At 36.2% G+C, this 24,566-nt stretch overlaps 1 protein-coding gene across 1 annotated transcript; it reads left to right on the forward strand.

Annotated features, from left to right (window-relative positions):
• Window positions 1-1,302: 1,302 nt before the first annotated feature.
• Window positions 1,303-20,107, forward strand: LOC138308413 (von Willebrand factor A domain-containing protein 5A-like). The gene is made up of 16 exons (XM_069249392.1): window positions 1,303-1,664; window positions 7,012-7,214; window positions 7,932-8,163; window positions 8,509-8,666; window positions 8,904-9,018; window positions 9,452-9,559; window positions 10,647-10,773; window positions 11,351-11,504; window positions 12,443-12,522; window positions 12,849-12,963; window positions 14,005-14,172; window positions 14,480-14,651; window positions 15,200-15,318; window positions 15,747-16,305; window positions 16,598-16,743; window positions 18,865-20,107. Exons 1-16 carry the CDS (start codon window positions 1,625-1,627, stop codon window positions 19,045-19,047), a joined length of 2,679 nt encoding a protein of 892 aa, XP_069105493.1. The 5' UTR covers window positions 1,303-1,624; the 3' UTR covers window positions 19,048-20,107.
• The last annotated feature ends 4,459 nt before the right edge of the window (window positions 20,108-24,566 follow it).

The following is a 24,566-nucleotide window of genomic DNA, read 5'->3' on the forward strand; positions in this document are numbered from 1 at the left end:
ATATCGCACTTTTGGCGCTAGCATGGCAATTTGCGTATTCATTAGTTTCCGTTTATCGACGCCACTGAAAAAAAGTTTATAAAGTATATATGGTTGTGTGTAACCGATAAAATATAAGTTGCTTCTTAGTGGTGTTATTACATCTATATCCATTAGCCGGATGAGATTTTCACCGACCTCGATTCCGAACTCAAAGATGCACTCGGTTCTTTCCGTTGTTAATATTCAATGCCGACAGATACAATTTCTTGTTGTGTTTGGCGATATTTTAACGTTGATAAACATTGCCAATAGTTCAAATTAAATGTTGTAATTTTGAAAACTTTCTAATTTCAGGTATAAGAACGTTTGTGGGAAGTCAAAAACCCTAAGAAATCTATGTAAATCTAATGATTTAGTAACTTTAAGCACTAATTATTTTTCAAATTATGAATATAATTTATATGCTCTGTCGGCGGTGGAGCATCTTTAAACAAAAAGAACAAAACAAAAAACGAAAAAAAAAAAAAAAACCATGGAAAACCATATCAGTGCATGGGCGAAGTAAATTCCACATGCAAACCATATACCCATGTCAAAGCACAGTAAAATTAGGCGTGTCGGCTTATATTATACTGTATACCCTGTATATGTTTAATATATATATATATATTTGTAGCGGGATTGGACTAGGTCGATCATCGGTGACCTGCAGGTAGCTCAGTCGGTAGAGCACTCAGCTAGCTAGTGTTCTGAGGGTCCCGGGTCCGAATCCCGGTCTGGCCGCTACATTTTCTCCTCTCCTGTTACAAAATTGGCGCCCAACTAAATAAGGACGGAGGAGTGTAGCGGAATTGGACTAGGTCGATCATCGGTGACCAGGTAGCTCAGTCGGTAGAGCACTCGGCTAGTGTTCTGAGAGTCCCGGGATCGAATCCCGGTCTGACCGCTACATTTTCTCCTCTCCTGTTACAAATAGAATGTCGAGGATGACTGAGTCATCTATATATACACTTATCCTTCATAAAGTCATGATTAACCAGTTTGGAGACATCTTGCACTGTGTATATAAAGTCAGAGATTTAAATATAATTCAAATCTCTGATAAAGTTAATAGCTTCGATTAACATTAAATTGACAAAAGTATCTGTATTACATAGTGTAGAGAATAGATTTTAGAGACATAGGTTTAGGAAATGAAACGTAAACTGCCAGTTATACGACACTGAACTATAGCAATGTGGAGGTAATGTTTGTTATTAGCTTGTTTCTATTTTTAGAATAGCTAGAGCTTCATTGATCAAGCTGTGTCATGTGACGACTACAACAATATATATAAATACATTGTACGTCGTATACAACGCTGGGCAGATATTGGGAACAAATATCTCTTTACCTAATGCTTCTAGTAGAGGATGTCAGGATTGTGTATATGTTAACAAAGTCTCGTTTAATTTGTTAACAGTAGTTAGCAAAACTGAATTCAACTCCATCGTTCAGCCTGCCGGGCTTAGGTTAGACTGGTGTACACACCCATATTCAATAATACAACGTGAAAAATATTTGAGCGATTTACTAACGGATTAATGACAGCAGATGAAGTTTCTGTTTTACGTTCTACGATAATTCTGTGACTTCACTGAAGATGCGGTGTGGACTGACTTGTCTGAATACCGGCGCACCAGGTTAGTACGTGATTTGTTGGTATGTAAACAGTAAATAACACTCATTCTCAGTAAAGTTACTTGGTGCCTGCAACAAATTTTATGGAGATTTCAAAGAAGAGGAAATTGTTTATATTTCAGAAAATGAAGAAATGTATAATATATATTTGTTTTAATATACGTAAAACTTTCAGCAAAGAAAAATACGCCTATATCTAGGTTATATAAAAATAATTTATTTGGAACTAGTTATTTTGTTATATTTATCATAAAACTCTGTACACAGCAAATATGAGGTTTGATAAATCTTTTGAAATTTATGATTTTGGAAAATTAAAGAAAAGAAAACAGGAGCGTAATTATGTAATTATGTATTGCTTACGTGTGTAAGTTATAAGCTATTTAATGCAATATTAAATATAAATAAGGGGGGATATTAACCCTAAGCTTTCAGTAATTCAAAAGACGAAGGTGTGATTTGTCTAGCTTTTCGTCTTTTTATTTCACTTATGTTTTTACTAGCAATGGGCATTAAAAAATAAGAAATTCCGAGGCGTATATATTTGTATGTGTTACTATGTGATAACAATTCATGTCTGTTATACACGCGTTTTTGATGAAAATCCTTAATTATTGTATCGAAGAGGTTGTTCTTGTTGTTTTGATTTTAGAGAATGTTTTTTATTTAATTAAGAACTCGCATTAAATTTATCAGATATCTTTATAATTAATGTTTTTTTTTCGTTTTTCCGGTATGGAATATAGTTTATATAATTTGCGAGATATGTGAAATTTCCAAAACGAGACGATTCTCTTTTATTTTGATTTAATTTAATTTTAGAATTTATAACAAAGCTTGATTTACATTATTTTATTATCCTCTTATTTGCGATTACTTTAGTTATAGCATCTGTAAAAATTAAGTAATTACATGCCCTAATAATTATTAAACGATTAAAAGTAAGTTGGCGGTAAAGAACATATATAGCAAAACAATATTTTCCCAAAATGCCAAGCTTTACCAATAATATATGTTTCGCTAGATATCCAAGGAAGAATATATTATGTGAGTCGTTATGCTATGTTAGTTTAATGACATTTTTTTCATTTAACTCTCAGCTTAACAAAATAGTTTTGATATCGACACATATTATTGTTGGAAATCCCCTCTCCTTAATATAGTAACACGGTATGAAAATTAAATGCAATGAGTTAAGAGTTGTCTCTCTTGTCACACTTCATACTTGAGCAGGAAACCACCTCTACTATAAATACCATTTTTACATAGTAGACTCCTATTTTTAGACTTCATTAGTACTAATCTATCAATAGATATTATGATATATAATGTCTAACGATTGCTTGTGTTATCTAGTAACGAACATGATTTAGAAATAAAACTTTGTAGTTCATAATTGCGTGTTACCTAAGATGTAGTTCTTATAAATCTCAGCTATAAAACCACAAAATCTTGATGTATTATAATTATAACATGCAATAGGTTAATATTGGTCTTGGGTAAAGAAATAACATTTTATTATTCAAATACAGATTTAGAGGCATTTTAGGTTGGAAAAAGTATTTTTTGTATCGACTTCTTAAAACAGGATCTTAATTGTTACGATTAAATTGCAATTAACTGCTGATAAGATTTGATCTTGTTCATATTTTGTAAATGTTTATTTGCTGTTTGTTTAACGTTTTATGACTAATGCCAGTCTTCATGTAATCTTCAATTTTGGAGGAAATAAAGATAATATATTTTGTCATAAAAGAACATATCAAAAATAAAGTGACAAAGGTGTATCATTTCACATAATAATGCTTGAAATTATAATTACCACGAACATGGTAAAGCTTTACATCATTTATATTAGCTCGATACTGCTAAAAATTCTGGCGCAGTATTAATGATGATTTAAGTCAAATCAGTTTATGTGTTTATATTTCAAATCTGATTACTGGATGTAATTGCTCATTTTCACCTTTTCTATAAGTTGATTAAACAAACACACGCACGCACACAAACAAACGTTTTGTTCATTGTAATATGAAATTCAAATAATTTCTATCTCTTACTTTTGCTTATCCCCATACATCAGACAAAATTGATATTAAAATGTAGTAAAAAATTCCTTATTTATCTACGTTTACGCACAATTTACCGACTGCTCCATTGGGTTTATCATCTCATAAACTAGGCAAAGTAATAAGAGGTTAATCCTTATATTTTACATTATTTTCTTTAAACAATAAAAAAAACCCGTCAGATACCATCATTTACCTATGCTATTCGCCGTCAGATTTATACTGCCGTCATTTTGATTCATGCACAACAGCCATTCAAAAAAACAAAAAGCGCGCCGTTGACTGACCGCTCAATCCCGCCATTATTTTCCATGCCATCACAAAAAAACAGTTCTCATATTTCAGTTATTTTATTCATGTCAAATACAATTTAGCAATAATATATTCAAAAACAAAAATGCATTATATGTCTCCGATTGTCTCGTACATGCGTTATTTGTTAAGATTGGCATGTGATTTTATGGAACGTCAAATGAAGTCCGCCAATGTTTACAGGTATACATACAATGTACGTACCGAATCGGGTCACGTTCTGCACTAAAGTTATTGGGAAATAAACAGATCTGCCCCAACATAGTTTATCGATACAGAAACAGTGCCAATTGTAAATATTATCTAATACCATGGGATTGAAAAAATTTTGATGAACTCTTTTCTAAAAAGAACTTACACTGTATGTCATGATGCGGCGTCTACCGTCCGTCAATATTTTCTTTAAGTCACCACTAGTCACAAAGTTCTCAATATATTTTAACCAAATTTAGTTAGATTGTTAAATACCCTTCCCGGGCTAGAGGGGCGGGTCCAATAAAGGACTAAAATATAAATGATTTTAAAAATGCTACTCTTCATAAAGTTTCAAATGGATTTTGATTAAATTTAATCCGAAAAATCCAGAGAGGAAAGACAAAAGAGTTCGTTTAAAGTTTACACTGATTTATCTGGGACGCAAGCCCAACAGAGGACATAGAGATAATCCATTTACAGCATTACTGGTGTTAGGTCTGAGGCTGATGACAAACATGTTTCCGCCATTATAGAACTACTTTTTTATTGACTAACAGACAGACAGGTTGTATTCTTACGCAGGGCGTAACTAATAACTAGAACACAACTATATAAATCCGGATCATAGCAAACTCAATACATAACATTTCCTTCCTTTCAATTAAAAAGTACCAAAACTACGATAGATGTACAGGTTTCTGAAATATTGATTTTAAAATTACAATATATTTGTAATAACTAAATCACACATAATGACTAAATAACATATAATGACTAGATAACACATAATGACTATATTAAAATATATGTAATTTTGGTATTATTCAAGACTTATTCTTGACTGATTGCTCAGGGATTATTATGTCCAAAATACACAGTGCCAATCAGATTTTATCCCTATTGATAACAATAAAGTAGTTCACAAATCTAATTTCACAGGGGTACGAATGTTTTCCCTTTTTGGATAGCGTCGTGTTTCTGTTGGAATCGAATTGGCTGGCGTTGTCAGCAACTCCAGTGTGGCTGGTGGAGCCGTGATAGTTATTGGTACCGGGTTAATCGATGGTGCTAAGCCGACTGGTGGTGTCAGTGCAGATGATGGCACCATTACTTCTGATTCCGGTTCCGTAGCGACCTGTGTTGCACAAACTTGGTCTGTGAGGCGTCTCCAAATACTACCATTACCAGCAGTATCAATTTGGTATGAAAGCGGGCCAGTTTGTTGTATAATTTACCCTGCAATCCAATTTCCCTGTCCACGATAGTCTTGAACCAAAACTTGCTGGCCGGTCTTAAACTGTCGTACTTTTGACCTACAGTGAGAAGATATCTTCATTCGTTCCTGTCCCTTCAGAACTCTTGAGAACACATTTGGTTTGAGACAGTCTAATCGAGTCCTCAGAATTCTACCATACAGTAATTTTGCTTGGGTTTCGCCTGTTGACGCGTGTGGTGTGGTTCTAAGTCTTGGTCAATGATCGTGAAGCGAATGCCACAGGTCGCTCTGTTCCATCCTCTGTGATATGGGAAAGTACACACCCTAATCCATAAGGTGAGGCGTCGCATGCTAGCTTTACTGGAAACTTAGGGTTATAATGACAGAGAACTTGTTCCGACATGATCAGTTCTTTTACCTTCTGAAAAGATTGATCACACTCGTCTGTCCAGCACCATGTGTTGTCATGCTGTAGTAGATGATTCAGTGGTGCCGCCACAGTTGCTAGGTCAGGAAGTAATCGGCGGTAATAGTTAACCGATCACCAAAATGAACGCAGCTGGGTTATTTTCTCAGGTTTTGGGGTTTTCACTACTGCCTCGACTTTATCTGGAGATTTGTGAAGTCCGACACCATCAATGACATGTCCACGATATGTGATCTTCTCTTTTAAAGAATTCACATTTTGTGAAGTTTGCAGTAAGGTTGTAGCTCTCCAGCCGATCGAATACAGTATTGATGTTTTGTAAGTGTTCTCCATCAGTTATCATGTCATCCAATATGCATGAAGTAAATTGGAATGTTCTGTAAGGCCTGGTCCATGGCCTTTTGCCATATAGCCGGATTAGATGAAACTCCAAATGGCAAGTTGTTTTACCTAAACGGACCCTTGTGAGTGTTTATTATGAGCATTTCCTTTGAACTTTCCTCCATTTCCATCTGGTTGTATGCATTTGTTAAAACAATTTTTGTAAATTTCTTACCCCCAGCCAGTGATGAAAAGATACCCTCTATCTTCGGTAGAGGATATTGCTCTACCCTCATTATACGATTCCCATGACTCGATGGAGTCATCAAATTGTCCGATCTTACCAATAGATCGAGTGTGACGTTGTGGTGCGTTTTCAGCTATTGCCATAAGTTATACCAAAGTCCTAGTCGTCAGAAATGTGTTACGACTGGGACTGATGACAAGCATCAACAACACGTGTTCGCCATTATAGAACTACTTTTCTTGACTAACAGACAGACAGGTTGTATTCTTACCCAGGGCGTACCTGATGACTGGAACCCACTATATAAATCTGGATCATAGCAATTTCAATACATAACAACTGGCTATAAAAACCTCATTGGTTTGTAAAACGCCAGAACCATCCATGGAGAAAGGGAAGTGATTTTGTATGTATGTATGGTGACCCTATAGCTAGCTTCCATGGGAATGCGGACTGGTCGTTCTTGGCTAAAAGAGAATAAATTAGGTATAAACAATGGGTTTGGCCCCTAGTGACCGGAGAGCAACTGCTCTCATTCTAAATGCCTTTAACTTTGTTTCAGTTCCTTTGAAGGAAGTCCAGAACATAGCACTGATTGGCGCCTCCCTGGTGCACGTGGACTCCAACCTTCAGTATGTCAACGAGACCAACACACCTATCGAGGCAAACTTCACATTCCCGTTGGACACAGGTAGCGCCGTCTACCGGTTCGAGGCAGAGGTCAATGGACGACTACTCATTGCTGAATGTCAGGAGAAACAACAGGTATGTGGTTACCGTTTATGGTTGTTGAAAAAATTCGATTATCAACTGTATCGTATGGATGATTGAACAAGCAGATTCTATCCAACACTTACGTCTGTAATTCGTTTGATTGAAACATAGTTTATTGTATATGAAAAATAAATAAATACAAAAGGGTCAGACACAAGGAATTTTGACTGAAAAGGCGATCTCCTATCATCACAATACAATCAATAACTTAATGATGACTTAGAACCGGGCATAACTTTAACTTTAATTAAACATAAATTTATGGTAAAAGCACATGAAAGTGTCAAACTTTTAAGTATGATCAAAATCTTCGTTGCAAAATGGGGACAAACCTTTGCGACTAGAGCGTTCAATTCGAACACTGCAATCTTGCAGCTTATTTTAGGATATGGTCAGCGTGTCGTGTGCAAGATATGACGATCTGATTATGTTTTATAACTTCACTTCCAAGTTTTTGTATGATTTTCAATCCCTTGAATGTTTTCGAATTTTGATGATCCGTATAGCATGCTTCATGTGAAAATAAAGCATACTGTACTCTCTAAAACATCTTGGTCATTATACAAACAAAAATGTGCAAATTTTTATTATCTGATAGAGTCAATTAAACAGTGCGATATCTGTACTTAAAATATCAATTATCGAACCTTATGCTATAAATTACTCCGGTTTACGGATAATCAAAGATGTAAATTGTTTTCGTTACAGGCTCGCGACACCTACCAGCAGGCTGTGAACACGGGCCACACGGCGGTATTGCTTGAGGAACACCAGGACACTGATGATGTGTTTGTCTGCCGTATTGGTAATCTGCCGCCCTTCCAAAAAGCCATACTGAAGATCTGTTACGTGTCTGAACTCCCACACGACCCTAGTGGCGCCCTCAGGTTCACACTACCGACGGTCCTAAACCCTCGATACGGTGTGGAACACAACACTGGTAAGTCATCGTTACTAGGACCGACATACATATATGTATGCATGAAAGCGGAACCTAGTCATGGCGTTAATTTGACATTGTCAGAATGACGTTTGCAAATTCGTTCAACATTCATAATACAAGTTAATGTAATGCTTTTAAATACGGTATACATGTATAGATAATAAAGAAATGTAGTAAATAAATTCTTGATAAATGTAAAGGTAGTCATATGGTGAGTTAAAATAAATCCGATATATGACTTAAAATGTTTCTGTAAAATAGAAAAAAAACTGCCCATTGTATTCACTGAATGTATACAACTACAATTTTTGTTTATGACATTTCAACATTATTTTCTTTCAGGCCCGGTAAATAATCGTACTGAGGTCGTCTGTATCAATCCCGGAAGTTACGTAATAAGCCTCGATATCACGGTACAGAGCCAACAAAAGATCTTGAGCATCGTTTCGGAGAAAGACCAATTGAAACTCTCTCCAACCAATAGCGATCATATGTGGAAAGTAGGTACTTAATATTTCAATCGGTTTGGTACAATCTCGTAAAGAGATAATCCCTTTCTATGGTTGACATCAACGACTTTGGTTGTTTATGAATATAGATGAAAATATTAAAAAAAAACATCTGCATTCTGTATACGGCAACACATACGTTTAATAATAAAATGTATTTATGCTTCTCACTAGATTATCATTTTACATTGTCTGACGTCATATATCTATTGTTTCGACTATCGTTAGGTTACTGTCCAGTTTGGCGCGGGAACCAAGGTTGATCATGACGTCACTATCATGATAAATTACGAAGATATGCATCAACCACAAGCCATAGTGGAACGCGGGCTCAAAGGTCAAGGTAGGATACTATAAATAGAACGAAAGTATTCATTTTCGACCAACAATTATAGATTTTACTGAATTGAAATATATTTACTTGCGTGAGTATGAAGAATGAATGTAACAAACTGACTGTTACACGAAGTGAGACAGAGACCTCGTGTGAGAGGGTGCATGATGTACCGATGGACGACCACGCGGTCTCAGCCTTGACATCCCTCTAATTTGCTGGGAAAACGAATTGATTTGAAACCTTTAACAAGTATGCTATTTAAAAAGATTGTGTATCTGGAAAGATTTATCTTGGTGTCCTAATATATGCACTTCTTCATTTTTTTCCAGATTGGCCTGAAATTTCATATCAACATTGAAAGAAATATCTCTTACCTACTCTATTACGTTACATATTACATGTTTATATGTCATATTTATCTCATATTTTCATTTTCTAGACAAAGGGCTCCTAAACATGGATGTCCTTATGCTCAGCTTCTACCCCAAGTTTGATCTAAAGTTAGCCACCACCGTGGGAGAATTCATTTTTATAGTGGATCGATCGGGTAAGTTTGTACCAGCATGTGGTCAGGATTTGTGTTATAATGTGTTTAACGTAGTACAGATATTCATTCTTGGTATTTAGTAATATACAACAAATAAGTTTTACTCTGGATTGATTACAATTATCCTCGATACTCCAAGGGTTACTATTACTGTCGTTATATATATCAACTCCTGGGCTATCCTCTAAGTAAACCTGAAGGAAGCTCAAGAGAAAAAATCTGACCAACCACGAGCCTGCAAATACTTCCTTTGAAGACTACAGAGAGAGCACGCCTAACTCCAAAGCCACACCTGTACAGTCAACCACAGTGTACTGTTATAAGATTATTTCGATGTACAGAAAAGGATTAAATTATATAATTACATGTTCTTTTTGTTGCCTTTAGTTTTACTATGATATAGTCCGGGGGTGGATATGACGTCAGTGATAGTAACCCCTGGAGTATCGATGATGGATTATACTATCAACTGTACAACAGGCCAATAGTTAGGGGATGCTATAGTTGCTCTTTATATACAGGTAGCATAGTCGGAAGTTATATTTTATCATTTTATTTACATGTAGCAAGGCCGGAAGTTATGTTTTATCATTTGATTTACATGTAGCATAGTCGGAAGTTATATTTTATCATTTTATTTACATGTAGCAAGGCCGGAAGTTATGTTTTATCATTTGATTTATAGGTAACATGGCCAAAGATATAATTTACAGGTAATTTTTATCATTTGATTTAGAAGTAGCATGGCCGGAAGTTATATCTATCATTATATACAGAAAGCATGGCCGGAAGTTATGTGTTATCATTTGATTAACAGGTAGCATGGCTGGAAGTTATATATTATCATTTGATGTATAGGTTATTTTATCATTTGATTTACAGGTAGCATGGCCGGAAGTTATTGTTTATCATTTGATTTACAGGTAGCATGGCTGGAAGTTTTATTTCATAATATGATTTACAGGTAGAATGGATGAAAGTTATGTTTTATCATTTGATTTACAGGTAGCATGTTCGGAAGCTATGTTTTATCATTTGATTTACAGGTTACATGGCCGGAAGTTATGTTTTATCATTTGATTTACAGGTAGCATGGCCGGAAGTCGGATTGCTAGTGCCAGAGATACCCTTCTACTCATGATTAAAAGTCTGCCTGTCGGGTGTTTCTTCAACCTGTATGGATTCGGGGATACATTCCAGGTATTATTTCAAAGGTATGGACTTCGGGCGCTTATGGATTTTTCAAATAACGACATATTCACAGTATTTTTACTAACTGCAGTAAGAGGCGACGTTACATACACTGACGTCATTTGTTATATTAATAGATGATATAATTCATTAGATATTAAGCCAATGAAATAAATATAATTACAAGCAAGATTAAATTATTCGTGGTTCTACAGTATAAGCGTTTAGGATCAACAACATTTATTTTCAGCAATACTAATTATTTCCATAGCAAATGCAGAAACAATGACATTTTATACACACCTTTACTGAATGGCTATATATGAAAAGATGCATACACGTTAACTAGGTGTAATAGGTCCAAAATAATTTATCTGCAGTATTTAACTATGTATTTGCAAATAGGAGAGTTAATTGCCCTTGCGTGTAGGTATTGAATATGACGCCATTTGTTTGAGAGTGCAACGTCATACTTTTTAGAGAAAACGACGTGAATATTGTTCACAAAATAATGACGTCGCAATCAATACCTGCCCACAAAGGAGATAACTTTGTAATGTGCAAAGACGTAATACTTTCTGTGATTCTGTTCCTCCACAGGGATTCGTCCAGCAGTGTGGAGTATACCGAGGAGAACATGCTATTCGCAATAGACCATGTACAGCGACTGGAGGCCGACATGGGCGGGACACAGATAATGAAACCGATAGAGCACATGTATTCTAAACCTTGTCTGCCGGGTCATCCACGTCAGGTGAGGACATACCACAACTTATTGTCACGCGCGATTAAATTTCGCGGATTTCGCGAGTGATAAAAAATCGCGAAATTACGTCACAAGTTGAAAACGTCTTTAGGTTTGACAATGCGGAATGAAATATTTGGGAAACGTCTGTAGGTTTAAAAACGTGGAATCCAATCTCTGGGAAACGTCTGTAGGTTTAAAAACGCGGAATCCAATCTCTGGGAAACGTAGGGTTAAAAACGGGGAATCCAATCTCTGGGAAACGTCTTTAGGGTAAAACGCGGAATGAAATCTCTGGGAAACGTCTTTAGGTTTAACAATGCGGAATGAAATCTCTGGGAAACGTCCTTAGGTTTATTAAATCTCTGAGAAAAATCTTTAGGTTTTTGTTTTGTTCCTTGATCATTCAGGCTGTTCTTTAAACGAGCTAAACTTTTTGTTTCGTCACTATAGTTACGATGACAGAAAGTTCTACACATATCTAGTTTTATAAAAAAAATTGAAGGAAGCAACTGTTTCCCTATCATAACAATATTGAAGTAATTATTAAGTACTGCATCATCGATACTCCAGGGGTTCCGATCACTAACGTTCTCTACATCCCTGGACTCATAGTAAAACTGAAGGCAACTCAGAGGAAAAAATCTTTACAAACAAACAAAGGCTAGCAAAAATTTCCTTTGAAGACTACAGAGAGAGCGACGCACAATTTCAAAGCCACATAGTCAACTTCAGTGTACAACTTTACCTTTTTACGGCTTTTTTATGTGCATCAAACGATTGAATAAGTTGTTCTGTTGCCTCCAGTTTTACTATGAGATAGCCCACGTGTGAGATCGTAAGATCGGAACCACTAGAGTTTTGAGGATGTAATGATTGGAGTCAAATGTCTATGGAAATAATAACTTTGGATGTAAAAGACAAACTGAAAAAATGAAACTTTCTAGGTGATTCTGCTGACGGACGGGGATGTGTGGAACGTTGGCGAGGTTTTGAGCCTTGTTCGGAGAAATAACAACACAACACGGTTAGTATTATCCCTATTTACTTACTCATTTTTGTCTATGTGATATTGCTCTATAAATATACTACATGGTGTTAACCTTGGCTGCTACTCACTCGCAATCACACAAACTAAAAATAAGACAATGGAAAATATAAAATCTTTCATTTTTGTATTGTAGCTGTGGAAGTAAATTCTGTGTTTTGTTTCAAATATATTTTTATTCGCCTTGGGCCTAAATACATTAATGTTAGGAATTCAGTTCTTTGTTTAAAGCTAATCATTCCTAAGTAGTTATACAACTGTTTTCTAAGATATTATATTCTTTACGTCACCTCATGTTTTGTTAGGATGTTTTCGGTGGGTATCGGCGAGGGAGCGTCGACGGCGTTAGTGAAAGGACTGGCAAGAGCAGGAAAAGGTCGCGCTGAATTCGTGAAGGGCAACGATAGGCTACAGACAAAGGTAACCAATCAAACGAAGGATACAAACAAAAGTAACCAATCAAACGAAGATTACAAACAAAAGAAAACAATCAATTGAAATTTACAAGCAAAGGTATCCAATGAAATGTAGGTTATAAACAAAGGCAACAAATTGAATGAAGATTACAATCAAAGGTATCCAATAAAGCGAAAGCTACAATCAAAGGTAACCAATCAACCGAAGGCTACAATCAAAGGTAACCAATCAAACGAAGGCTACAATCAAATGTTACCAATTCAGTGAAGGCTACAATCAAAGGTAACCAATCAACCGAAGGCTACAATCAAAGGTAACCAATCAAACGAAGGCTACAATCAAAGGTTACCAATCAAACGAAGGCTACAATCAAAGGTAATCAATCCAGTGAAGGCTACAATCAAAGGTAACCAATCAAACTAAGGCTACAATCAAAGGTAATCAATCCAGTGAAGGCTACAATCAAAGGTAACCAATCAAACGAAGGCTACAATCAAAGGTTACCAATCCAGTGAAGGCTACAATCAAAGGTAACCAATCAAACGAAGGCTGCAATCAAAGGTTACCAAACAAACGATGGTTACTGACAAAATTAACCAATCTTAGGAAGGCTACAAACCAATAATAAAAGCAACCTGTCAAACATATGTATGATTGCCTTCGCAGATAGATACTGATTGTTACTAAATTTGTGTGAGTGTGACATCACATCCTGGTTTTCAGAGGAAACAACGTAAACTTTGCTTATAAAATGCCGACGTCAAAACAGATGTTTACCTTCATGAAAAGTTAATTTGCAATGACGCAAGTATCGTAAATTATATTGCCATAAAAATGTGATACGCATCCTAAGAAAATCAGTTAGCAAAATTGGATTTTCTCTTACTTTAAATAAAATACTGGTACCACTAACATAAAATTCCTGATATGTGGGGTAGAAGTAATCGTGTCTTACAGGCTGTTTTCGGTTTCAGCTTGTTATGCCTTTTGATAGTCATGATTTTGATTTAGTGTTTAATCATCTCTGGGCGATGACGGTTTCAGGTTGTTTCCCTTCTGAAGAGTGCTGTGCAGCCCGTAGTGACCAATGTACAGGTCGATTTGGAACTTCCGCCGGAAGTAACAGGGGCAATCATACCACAGGAATGTCCCTCCATATTTAGCGGAGAGGAACTGATTATATACGGCGTGCTGAACGGGTCCATGACATTGGTATGTTTATCGTTGTGGTTTTCGGTGATAGGTGGTTTTTAAAATTCTTCTTGGGAATCTTAGGTTTAGGTTTTCCGGCTTAACGCTTTGTATAACGTTTCCAAATATATAGCAAAGTGTGAATGTCTTTCATACATTTTGAACATCTACAAAAATACTTTATGCATAGATACATGCGAGGTTTTCCACAAGGAGGTGAGGAACATTAAAATAAATTGGAGCCTTGGAATCTTCGCACTTATATCGGAATCCATTATTAGAAAATGGACAAATTGCAATTCTCTATTGTTGGTTATTGTTCATACAGGACACGATTTACGGGAATATCGTCCTACGAGGTCACGTTGAAAACCAGTCGTTTGAGCACAAGCTAACGTTCGAAGGACATCATCAGGATCAACAACTCGATACGTCACTTCCGGTTCATAGACTTTCAGCAAAGGCTCTAATACGGGAACTCCAGGAAGAGGAAATGGGAAGTAAGTGCAATGCTGAATGTTAAACCCGGATACTTTTGCAGTAACATTGGAAATAAGCCAACTATATTTTAGTTTTTTTCTTCATTTATTGTTAAAGCGAACGAAAACAAGTGACGCTTAAAGATGTGATCATATATCAGGCATATTTAAATTTCAATATTTTACCAGTATATCTTTATAACCAGGGAACAATGCTGCCTCTTTACTCCACATATATATAACTTTATCGTTGTCCTTTACATTCATCAGCGGGAACATGACTGTTTAACCAGTTACCAGTTACAAATTACTTTTTATGTTACTTTGAAAATATTTTCACCAATGTTAATGCGTGGTAGATGTTGAGCCTTCATATGTGACGTTGAGATATACCTAGATGGTATCCTCTAGCTCATTGAATAGCCTTTTGTAAGGATATGGGGCTAAAATTAAGTTTTGCATCTTTGTATATTATTATCTAATCTGCGTTTGTATTGTTTTTTTGCCATAAATTGGTCTCTTTCATGAAGATCAGAACTCTTTAAAAACGTGTTTCTTTTGTTTCTTAGATGACAAACCCGACAACAAGGATAAGATTTTACTCGCTAGCACTGCTGCTAATGTCATATCTAAGTATTCCTCCTTTGTCGGCGTGGATAAACAGAGCAAGGTAGCGCTTCCGGAACAGGTAAATTATCACAATCCAAACTATTGTTAAATGTTCTTAATAAATCAATATTACGAGTAAAAATAAATTGCCTTTGATTTCTCTTTGGCAATGAGATATAGAACGGTTCTGCATCCGGAATAAGCTATGTATCATGTATGTTATGACAACCTACCTCCAATGTGCTATAAACCAACTTTCTGTCGCGTTTTACGCAAGCAAAATAATTTAGCTAAATTTCATCTCCGCAAAAATGATATCAACCTCACTTATACTTCTAAGTTTTTGTTTCATTTCATCGAAAATCGCGACATTTATTAGCAATGTTTTAAAGTAACAGTTTTTGTAACCAAACATAGAAGTCTTCAGTGATGGCTCCCAGAGGACCCGATTGGCATGATTCCTGTATCAATACTAGGCGCATGTTTGTAATAATTGTTTTTTTTTAGAGTTACCTTCAAATGGCAGAGCGTGTTTGTCAGGGTTATTTTGGTGCCGGCCACGGATACTTTGGAGCTGCGCCAGGCGGTAGACAACACCACTTTGCATTTGGTGGTGGTATGGGAAGACCGCCTGGTGGGATGTTTGGGGCGAGCTTTGGTGGAGCACCAGCATCAGGTGGCTTCGGCTCCTCGGGTCAGTTCGGTGTACAGTCTGGGGGAATGTTTGGATCAAAACCTATTGGGTTTGGATCATCCACAGCTTCCGGTAGCTTTGGAAGTAGCAACGGATTCGCGGGACAAGGACAGTCTGGGGGAATGTTTGGGGCTAAACCTATGGGCTTTGGTGGGTCTGCTGCATTTGGGTGTAGTAGAGATACGCCGCCACAATTCGGAGCGCAGCCTCAGCCACAACAGGGAGTGTTTGGGAGTGGCGTAAATATGTTCGGGGCAAAACCTGCAACAGAGCCTGCTCCATTCGGAGCAGCCGCATTCGATACATTTGGAAGTGGCGGATCTCAGCAGTCAAACGTGTTCGGGAGTCAACCATCATCTGGGATGTTTGGAGGTAAGTTTTGTTTGTCAGGAATACATATACAATCGACGGTATCTCTAATGTCAAATGAAGCTGCGGATTTGTGTCATATGTTTACATAAACAATGTTGCTTTACGTACACTCCGCTACATGTTTTCGTATTGGCTTCTGAGACTTAAATGTGATGGAAACTACTTTATAACAGAATCCTTACGAAATAAAGTCGATGTTAGTGTGGTTTTGTATTAATGATATGATATGTGAGGAGCAGTTTCGCTTATACCTGTCAGTAGTTATGAAGTTATTTGAATATTTTCTGTTCAGCTAAACTTGTGGAGCCCGTGGTCCTTACTGGAAGAGCCAAGCTTATCGTGCTTCAGGGGTTTGAAGGGTCCTGGATCCTAAATTCTGATTTTGCTAGTTTCTTAGGGACAACATGTGAAGCTCTGCAGCAAGTTGCACCAACACAGGTATAGTTACACAAAATTAGCAGGGTAGCTAGAGTACGGGGTACGTATTGACCGGGATGAAAGTGTGGTCATGAACGTACACTGTATAACATAAAATTTTTGCTCTTACTAAATTTCTTGATTTAGAAACTTTAAAACTATTCCCGTACGGAAATATTTGTGTTTACCGTATGGAACCGTGATTCCAAAAGGAAATCAAACTAAATTCGTTGGGGTTTTTTTCACCCCACGAATATTTCGTGTAATATGGGTGACAATGTCGAGCATGTCATACAAACACAATTAAATTAAGTTAAAAATAAGATTTATATGAGAGGTTGTGTTATATCGATATTTAATTTTACTAAACGTGCGTTACCATAGACAGCTAAATATGTGTAATACATGATAACGCAGCACATAAGTGTCCTTGTTTACGTTGTCCGTGTGACTATGATGGTCACTTGTTATGTACACTGTCGCTGAAATGTCTACACTATCGTATAGGTTTATCAAATACTAAATTTTTACTAAATTTGTGCCCTAAGTATCATCCTCGATACTCCAGGAGTTACTATTACTGACGTTATATCCATCCCTTGCCTATCTCATAGTAAAACTGGAGGCAGCTCAGCAGAAATAAATTTGAACCAATCACATGCCTAGTTATAGTGACCCCTTGAGTGTCAAGGATGCCTAAGTATTATTTTGTAACTGACCCTCTAATACAAGCTATTACATTCAAAACTAAGTCAACTGTCACTTCAAAGGAAATGCTTTGAGTAGGACAAGGTAACGAATTAATATTGTATTTCTCTAACTGGAGAGTTCCATAATGGGACATAACATATAACCGTGAAACAGACAATATCATCATACTGAGTTAACCCTTGGTAACAAAGGTAATATGCTATATTCTCTCATACCTAAGAGTGTGATACTGGCTGGTCTAAGGCAATACACTCATGTCGCCTGAGGCTGTATTGCATGGCTACGTATGCAAAAAACCTCGTGACGCCACGGCGTCAACAAATTTTCTATTTCCTCGGTAGAATTTTAAATGTTTTTTTCACAAACTTGCCTGGTTTTACTATAAAAGATGAAAACAAAGGAATTTGTGTTGAAAATATCACGTAAATTTTCATGTATGGAAAATTCACTTACAGTCGTGGATTTCTTCGAATTTATTTCAAAATGGCGGGATATTATAGTTGTAAAATTGCAATAAAACGTCAAGATGTGAAAGAAATTTACTCTTTCATAAGTGGATATGAAAGATAGGGATAAAACTATGCACACATGAGGGCAGCCTTATCAATAATCATTTAAAAAATAGTATTTTAATGTACACAGATTGAAACTTTGATTTGTTTACTTTGTAACTCTGAGGTCTATAAGCCTTGAATAGTAAGTCCAATTTGTATTGTTTTTAACGGGGATTATGTAGGTTAGACAGAGGAGTCGCCACCAGTATGTATAGATTGTATGTATATACACATGTACAGACAGTCAGAGGGTAGGTGTGTTTACATACAGGCTGTGAATTCCACCAATCAGAGGGCAGGTTTCCCTTGACTGAATATATATATATATATAGTAATGCAGTAAAGGGATTGCGGCTTTTTGATTGGTCCAAAGGAATAATATTCAATAAATAGGGAATTTATGAATGGAAGTTTGCGAATGAAATGGTTAAAGAAGTCACCACTAGATGATGCCATTGTAGGGCAATTCCTACACATTCATATACATATAGTATACCAGATAGCATTAATACAAGCGCTAGTCGCGTTGTATTAATCACATTTAATTATTTATTTTGATTTTAGTGCATGCGCAATCAGTACTTTATTCTATAAAGGGCATAATGCCATGGACTTTTTTCGGGGCGCAGTTAATTATTTTGATATGTTTATCTTGAAGTAAAATATGAAGCGCAAACTTATCTTTGGTGGTAATTATGTAAAACTAGTAATTTAATTAATTCGTTCGCTCCTTTTTTATCGAGAAAAATACCATTCGTCAGCGGTGTAGCATCTTTAAAGTTAGAGAATATTGATAAAACTGGACCCAGGACTGCGTTTAATATACTGTCGCCATTATTATTTATTGTAATTATAACAAGCACTAATTGTATTTCAGAACTACACTGTGTGGGCTACCTGTCTGGCTCTCGCCTGGCTCCATATGAAAGAGTCGCCCAACAAAGAGGAATGGGTAATGATCGAAAACAAAGCTCTTCTCTGGCTGAAACAGCAGGGCATAAGTGATGAGGAGGTCAAACAAGTGTTTTCCACGGCACAAAGTGTAATGTTTGGCCTGTAAAACGTGATCGGTACATACCGAAAACAAAGATCTTCTCTGGCTAAAACGACAGTGATCACTAGATTGAAAGACGTTTGGTCTTAAAACTGATATCTATTGATCGAAATCAAAGTTCTTTCTCTGGCTAAAACGACACTGATGAGGAGGTCGAATGAGTATTTTCCATGGCACAGAATACTAGACAAGTATGATCTCGAAAACGTGATGGGCCTCGAAATACACACATGTGTAACCAAATGGATTTGTAACGGATCAGGTCAGTTATGACACTGTAGAAACCGGAGGGGGACGACATCTACTGTAGAAACCGCAGGGGAGTAGACAGCTACTGTAGAAACAGCAGGGGGTAGACATCTTCTGTAGAAACCGCCGGGCGGGCGACATCTACTGTAGGAACCACAGGGCGGGCGACATATACCGTAGAAATCACAGAGCAGGCGACATCTACTTTAGAAACCGCAGGTCGGGCGATATCAACTGTAGAAACCGCAGGGCGAGCGATAGCTACTGTAGAAACCGCAGGGCGGGCGATATCAACCGTAGAAACCGCAGGGCGGGCGATAGCTACTGTAGAAACCGCAGGGCGGGCGATATCAACCGTAGAAACCGCAGGGCGGGCGATAGCTACTGTAGAAAATAAATATTGATTTTTCGTGGTCAGAGTGACTGTTTGAAAAAAATGTTTTTATACATAGTGTGTTTCTGTTTAAGTATTTATGATTCCTCTGTAATGATTATTTATTTCAACGACTTATTATTTGTTTTGTTTGGAAGTAATTAGTATATCAGTTTTGCTTTTTCCATTATTATAATTATTTATTATAATACTATTTATACATTTCACAGATTCAATAAGACTAACATTTTGACACTAAAGTATGTTCCATCATAATAAAATGTAGCTCTGTCTCTCTCTCTCTCAGAAAATATGTAAATATGAACATGTATTGATTATAATTCTGTAAGGAGAATGCTTCATATAAGTCGGTAAACTTATGCCTAATGCCATTGTATATATCAAATATCACAATAAAATATGTTTAAATGCAAAAAAATGTTTTTTTTTTATCTAAATGTTTTATTTATTTGAAGTGTCGGTGTCACATTGATGTGAAATCTGCAAATAGAAAAGAGAAGAAAAAAATCAAAGACATAATTCTTATCAAAGACATAAGTCTGGAGGCAACGAAAGGTTTACAAAATGTTACTTTATCAAAATAGAAAAACAGGCTAAAAGGAGAAATTATTTCGAAAACTTACATCTAAAGAAGGTTAAGTTAACTTGAAGCGGATACAATAAATAAACATACGGATATCGATCATTAACATCGTCGAACATTGTTAGGTATGCTATTACTCTATCCATGTCAGCTATCCAAAAGGCATTAATAAACGTTAGATACCAATATGCACCAATTGATAACTCGCTTTTCAATTACTAATCCCTACTTCCAGCATTTTCCCGTTCGAATGCTGCCCGGTAAAAGGCGACTAATTTTGGGATTTTGCTTCATTGCACACACTGGGGAGAAAGGGGGACTAAATTTGTATCCTATACAAATGAGCACTACAAATAAATTTCGCCACACTTTTGACGTCACACGTTGCATGCTTTCCAGTCAACGCTCATATTGTAGCGTTCTGCCGAACATCATGGTTACATTTTGTTAGATCCGCCCTTCGGCTGCCACTTACCGAAATGTTAATTGTGCTGCTTAATATTTGTCTACTTTCATTGTCCCGTATTACTGTTTGTATCATATTATGTAATCGAGTTCGTTTTGTGTGTCTTTATGAAGGAGGCAGATCGCCTTATGTCTGATAGGATCCCGTGTCATCTGGAAAATCATGTTGATATTAATTCTTTGACCTTTTTAAGTTTTGGTGATGAATAATGGAAATACGCTAGTTTTTAATACAATAAATTCTTAAGTACTACGTACATGTAACGACAGTATCTAATGCCCCTATGATCAGAAATAGAAAAAGAAGACCATACCTCTGGTTTTAATTGTGTAGATCATTACAACAGACTGTAGTCATATTCACATTAAATGCATTTTACGTTGTCTCTTAATTAGCTTAATTTGACTGTAAGAAATCAAAGGCTTACTTTCAAGACCGGCCTATAGGAGATTTCAGAAAAAGATGGCGATGACGTCACACAAAGGTACATCCGGGCGCTCAAAGGTACAACTCCGTATATCTACACATAAACATAGAGGGAACACAGCCGCATGCGATGTTTGTTTACATTTTATTGTAATAAATAGTACGACAATCCGAGAGCTTTTGCGTTATTTAAATTATGAAAAGGGTAAATAAATATATTTAACAATAATATTTAGATATAAACATCTGGTATTCATATATTTTACTCTGTTTATACTCCATTTTCGACTGCCACGAGAAAAAAAACATGGTCGCCATTAGACCTACGACATTGACAGAAGTTACAAAATTGACAGCAACTACAAATTAAATTCCAAGTTTCTCCAATTATTATACTGAAATTTTAATAAGCAATTACTGTTTTCTAAGTCTTACTTGGTAAAACACTTTACGATGTGTGATTATGACCAAATTAAAATTTGCCTTCGTATACGTACAGTAGATTACCCCAAGCGCACGGCAGCCATTACGTACAGTACTGCCGAGATCCCTAATTTCGTTATTTTTCAGAGTCACAAAATTATGTATTCTGGTTAACTTTTTCGTCAGAAATTTTGGAATTTAGTTTATGACATTCAAATGAGTCAGTTTATAATTACTTTTGATCATATTTTAAAACAAAACTTCGAGTATTTTAGGATTCTCGAAGTCTTGCGCAATGTGTCCTGGTCGGCATTTATATTCATAAATCTAAATGTAGCCTATCTTACATGGATTCAAATTATTTAAAAGTAATAGAGTCTATCACCTCAATTTGGGACTTCACATAACGGCACATGGAATAAAAGTGACTAAAAAATAATAAATAAACTCATGAAATTGAACGATTTCACGATTTTATTTTTCGAGATATCGGCAGCCATACTGTACGTGTACATACACATACATCTGCATTTATGTGTACTAATGGTTTATACCATTCATTTAAAACAAAATATATGGTAAATAATGAAATATATATCTTTTACAAGTACTCATTAAGATATGTGTTGGTAATTACGTATAAATATTATTAATTTCCTAACTATTGGCTGTTGCCCGAGGTGATCTACCAGCGAAGCCATGCACGAGCGGCCGTGGTCTGGCCAGGTGGTTCACATTTCGTTATATTTACATTTATATTAAATAGTGTTATGAACAGATTTTTCGTGTATAACAGAAATATGATACATTGAAATCAATTATCTATTCATAACTTTTTCACAACTTGGATTATGAACAAAAAGCGGCGGGTACGTGTGACGGCCCGGCACCGCTTCGCAAGCTGGCGTCAACACTAAATCTACACAAATATATTTAGCAATAAACAACCTCTGAAACAATAAGAAACTATTTTAAAATCAGAATTTGCAAGTATGAAAGTGTATACTTTTGTTAACGTATCGATTGTGTAGCAGGGATGAACGTATCTGTTATTGTTTTTATTAGTCGCCATACTGTGTTTGTACCTTTGAGGACCCGGATGTAAACTTTCTGTGACGTCACGCCATCTTTTCAGAATTTGGAGAGATTGGCGTATGTATCCACAGTGGCAGTGTTGATCGACACAATGTTTCTCTCTGTTACAGGTCAAATTTTGCAGCATTAAACAGTCATTCCGATCATTGCACGCTGTAATCAAATGAAAACAAAAAGATAATGGGGAACATTTGTGCGAATTATCGCCCATGACAAAGAGGTGGCGCGCAAAAACGTTAAAAGTAAAAGTAAACCCTGCGTGGCAATTAAAGCCCATGTCACGGATCTATGTAATCCCGAATATGTTGAAGGTTATGGGTAATAGGTTCGATTAAAGTAATACCTTACTTGAGTGAAGTAGTATTGTTAGGTTCACTTATGTAGTATTGTGCTTGAGTGAAGTAACACGGAAAATACCCATATGTAAAAACATTTGCTGAATAAATCTGACAGTGTTCGACGATCGTCTGCGAGTCTTTAATGACAAAACCTGTAACAGGTAATTAGCCCGTCCAGCCATATCACATAGTCACACATGTTAACGAGTTCAATGATTTGAGAGGGAGGCTGCAGTTGGTTCCGAGTTCCGAGACTAGTGGCAAATCCACTTTAATTTAGTTTTCGATATACTTCCATTTCCCAGTTCCGTTTAAGTAAAACGGAACTCGGAACCAGTTCCGAGTTCCGTTTAAGGAAATTTTCTATCATTTTAGATAAAATCATTCAATATGCCAAAGACATATGAGAAATGTTGCCTGTTGTCATTTTTCATGGGTTACTAGTGGCAAATCCACTTTAATTTAGTTTTCGATCGACTTTCATTTCCCAGTTCCGTTTAAGTAAAACGGAACTCGGAACCAGTTCCGAGTTCCGTTTAAGGAAATTTTCTATCATTTTAGATAAAATCATTCAATATGCCTAAGACATATGAGAAATGTTGCCTGTTGTCATTTTTCATGGGTTCCTAGTTGCAAATCCACTTTAATTTAGTTTTCGATCGACTTTCATTTCCCAGTTCCGTTTAAGTAAAACGGAACTAGGAACCAGTTCCGAGTTCCGTTTAAGGAAATTTTCTATCATTTTAGATAAAATCATTCAATATGCCTAATACATATGAATAATGTTGCCTGTTGTCATTTTTCATGGGTTACTAGTGGCAAATCCACTTTAATTTAGTTTTCGATCGACTTTCATTTGAACTCGGAACCAGTTCCGAGTTCCGTTTAAGGAAATTTTCTATCATTTTAGATAAAATCATTCAATATGCCTAAGACATATGAATAATGTTGCCTGTTGTCATTTTTCATGGGTTACTAGTGGCAAATCCACTTTAATTTAGTTTTCGATCGACTTTCATTTCCCAGTTCCGTTTAAGTAAAACGGAACTCGGAACCAGTTCCGAGTTCCGTTTAAGGAAATTTTCTATCATTTTAGATAAAATCATTCAATATGCCTAAGACATATGAATAATGTTGCCTGTTGTCATTTTTAATGGGTTACTAGTGGCAAATCCACTTTAATTTAGTTTTCGATATACTTCCATTTCCCAGTTCCGTTTAAGTAAAACGGAACTCGGAACCAGTTCCGAGTTCCGTTTAAGGAAATTTTCTATCATTTTAGATAAAATCATTCAATATGCTTAAGACATATGAGAAATGTTGCCTGTTGTCATTTTTCATGGGTTACTAGTGGCAAATCCACTTTAATTTAGTTTTCGATCGACTTCCATTTCCCAGTTCCGTTTAAGTAAAACGGAACTCGGAACCAGTTCCGAGTTCCGTTTAAGGAAATTTTCTATCATTTTAGATAAAATCATTCAATATGCCTAAGACATATGAATAATGTTGCCTGTTGTCATTTTTAATGGGTTACTAGTGGCAAATCCACTT

The sequence above is a fragment of the Argopecten irradians genome, chromosome 15 (assembly GCF_041381155.1).
Source record: "Argopecten irradians isolate NY chromosome 15, Ai_NY, whole genome shotgun sequence".
Lineage (NCBI taxonomy): Eukaryota > Metazoa > Mollusca > Bivalvia > Pectinida > Pectinidae > Argopecten > Argopecten irradians.

Coding starts and splice junctions, on each gene's coding strand:
- LOC138308413 (XM_069249392.1), top strand. CDS start 1,625: ATGCGGTGTGGACTGACTTGTCTGAATACCGGCGCACCAG. Junction 1,665..7,011: donor TCTGAATACCGGCGCACCAG/GTTAGTACGTGA, acceptor ACTTTGTTTCAG/TTCCTTTGAAGGAAGTCCAG. Junction 14,173..14,479: donor TGAACGGGTCCATGACATTG/GTATGTTTATCG, acceptor TTGTTCATACAG/GACACGATTTACGGGAATAT.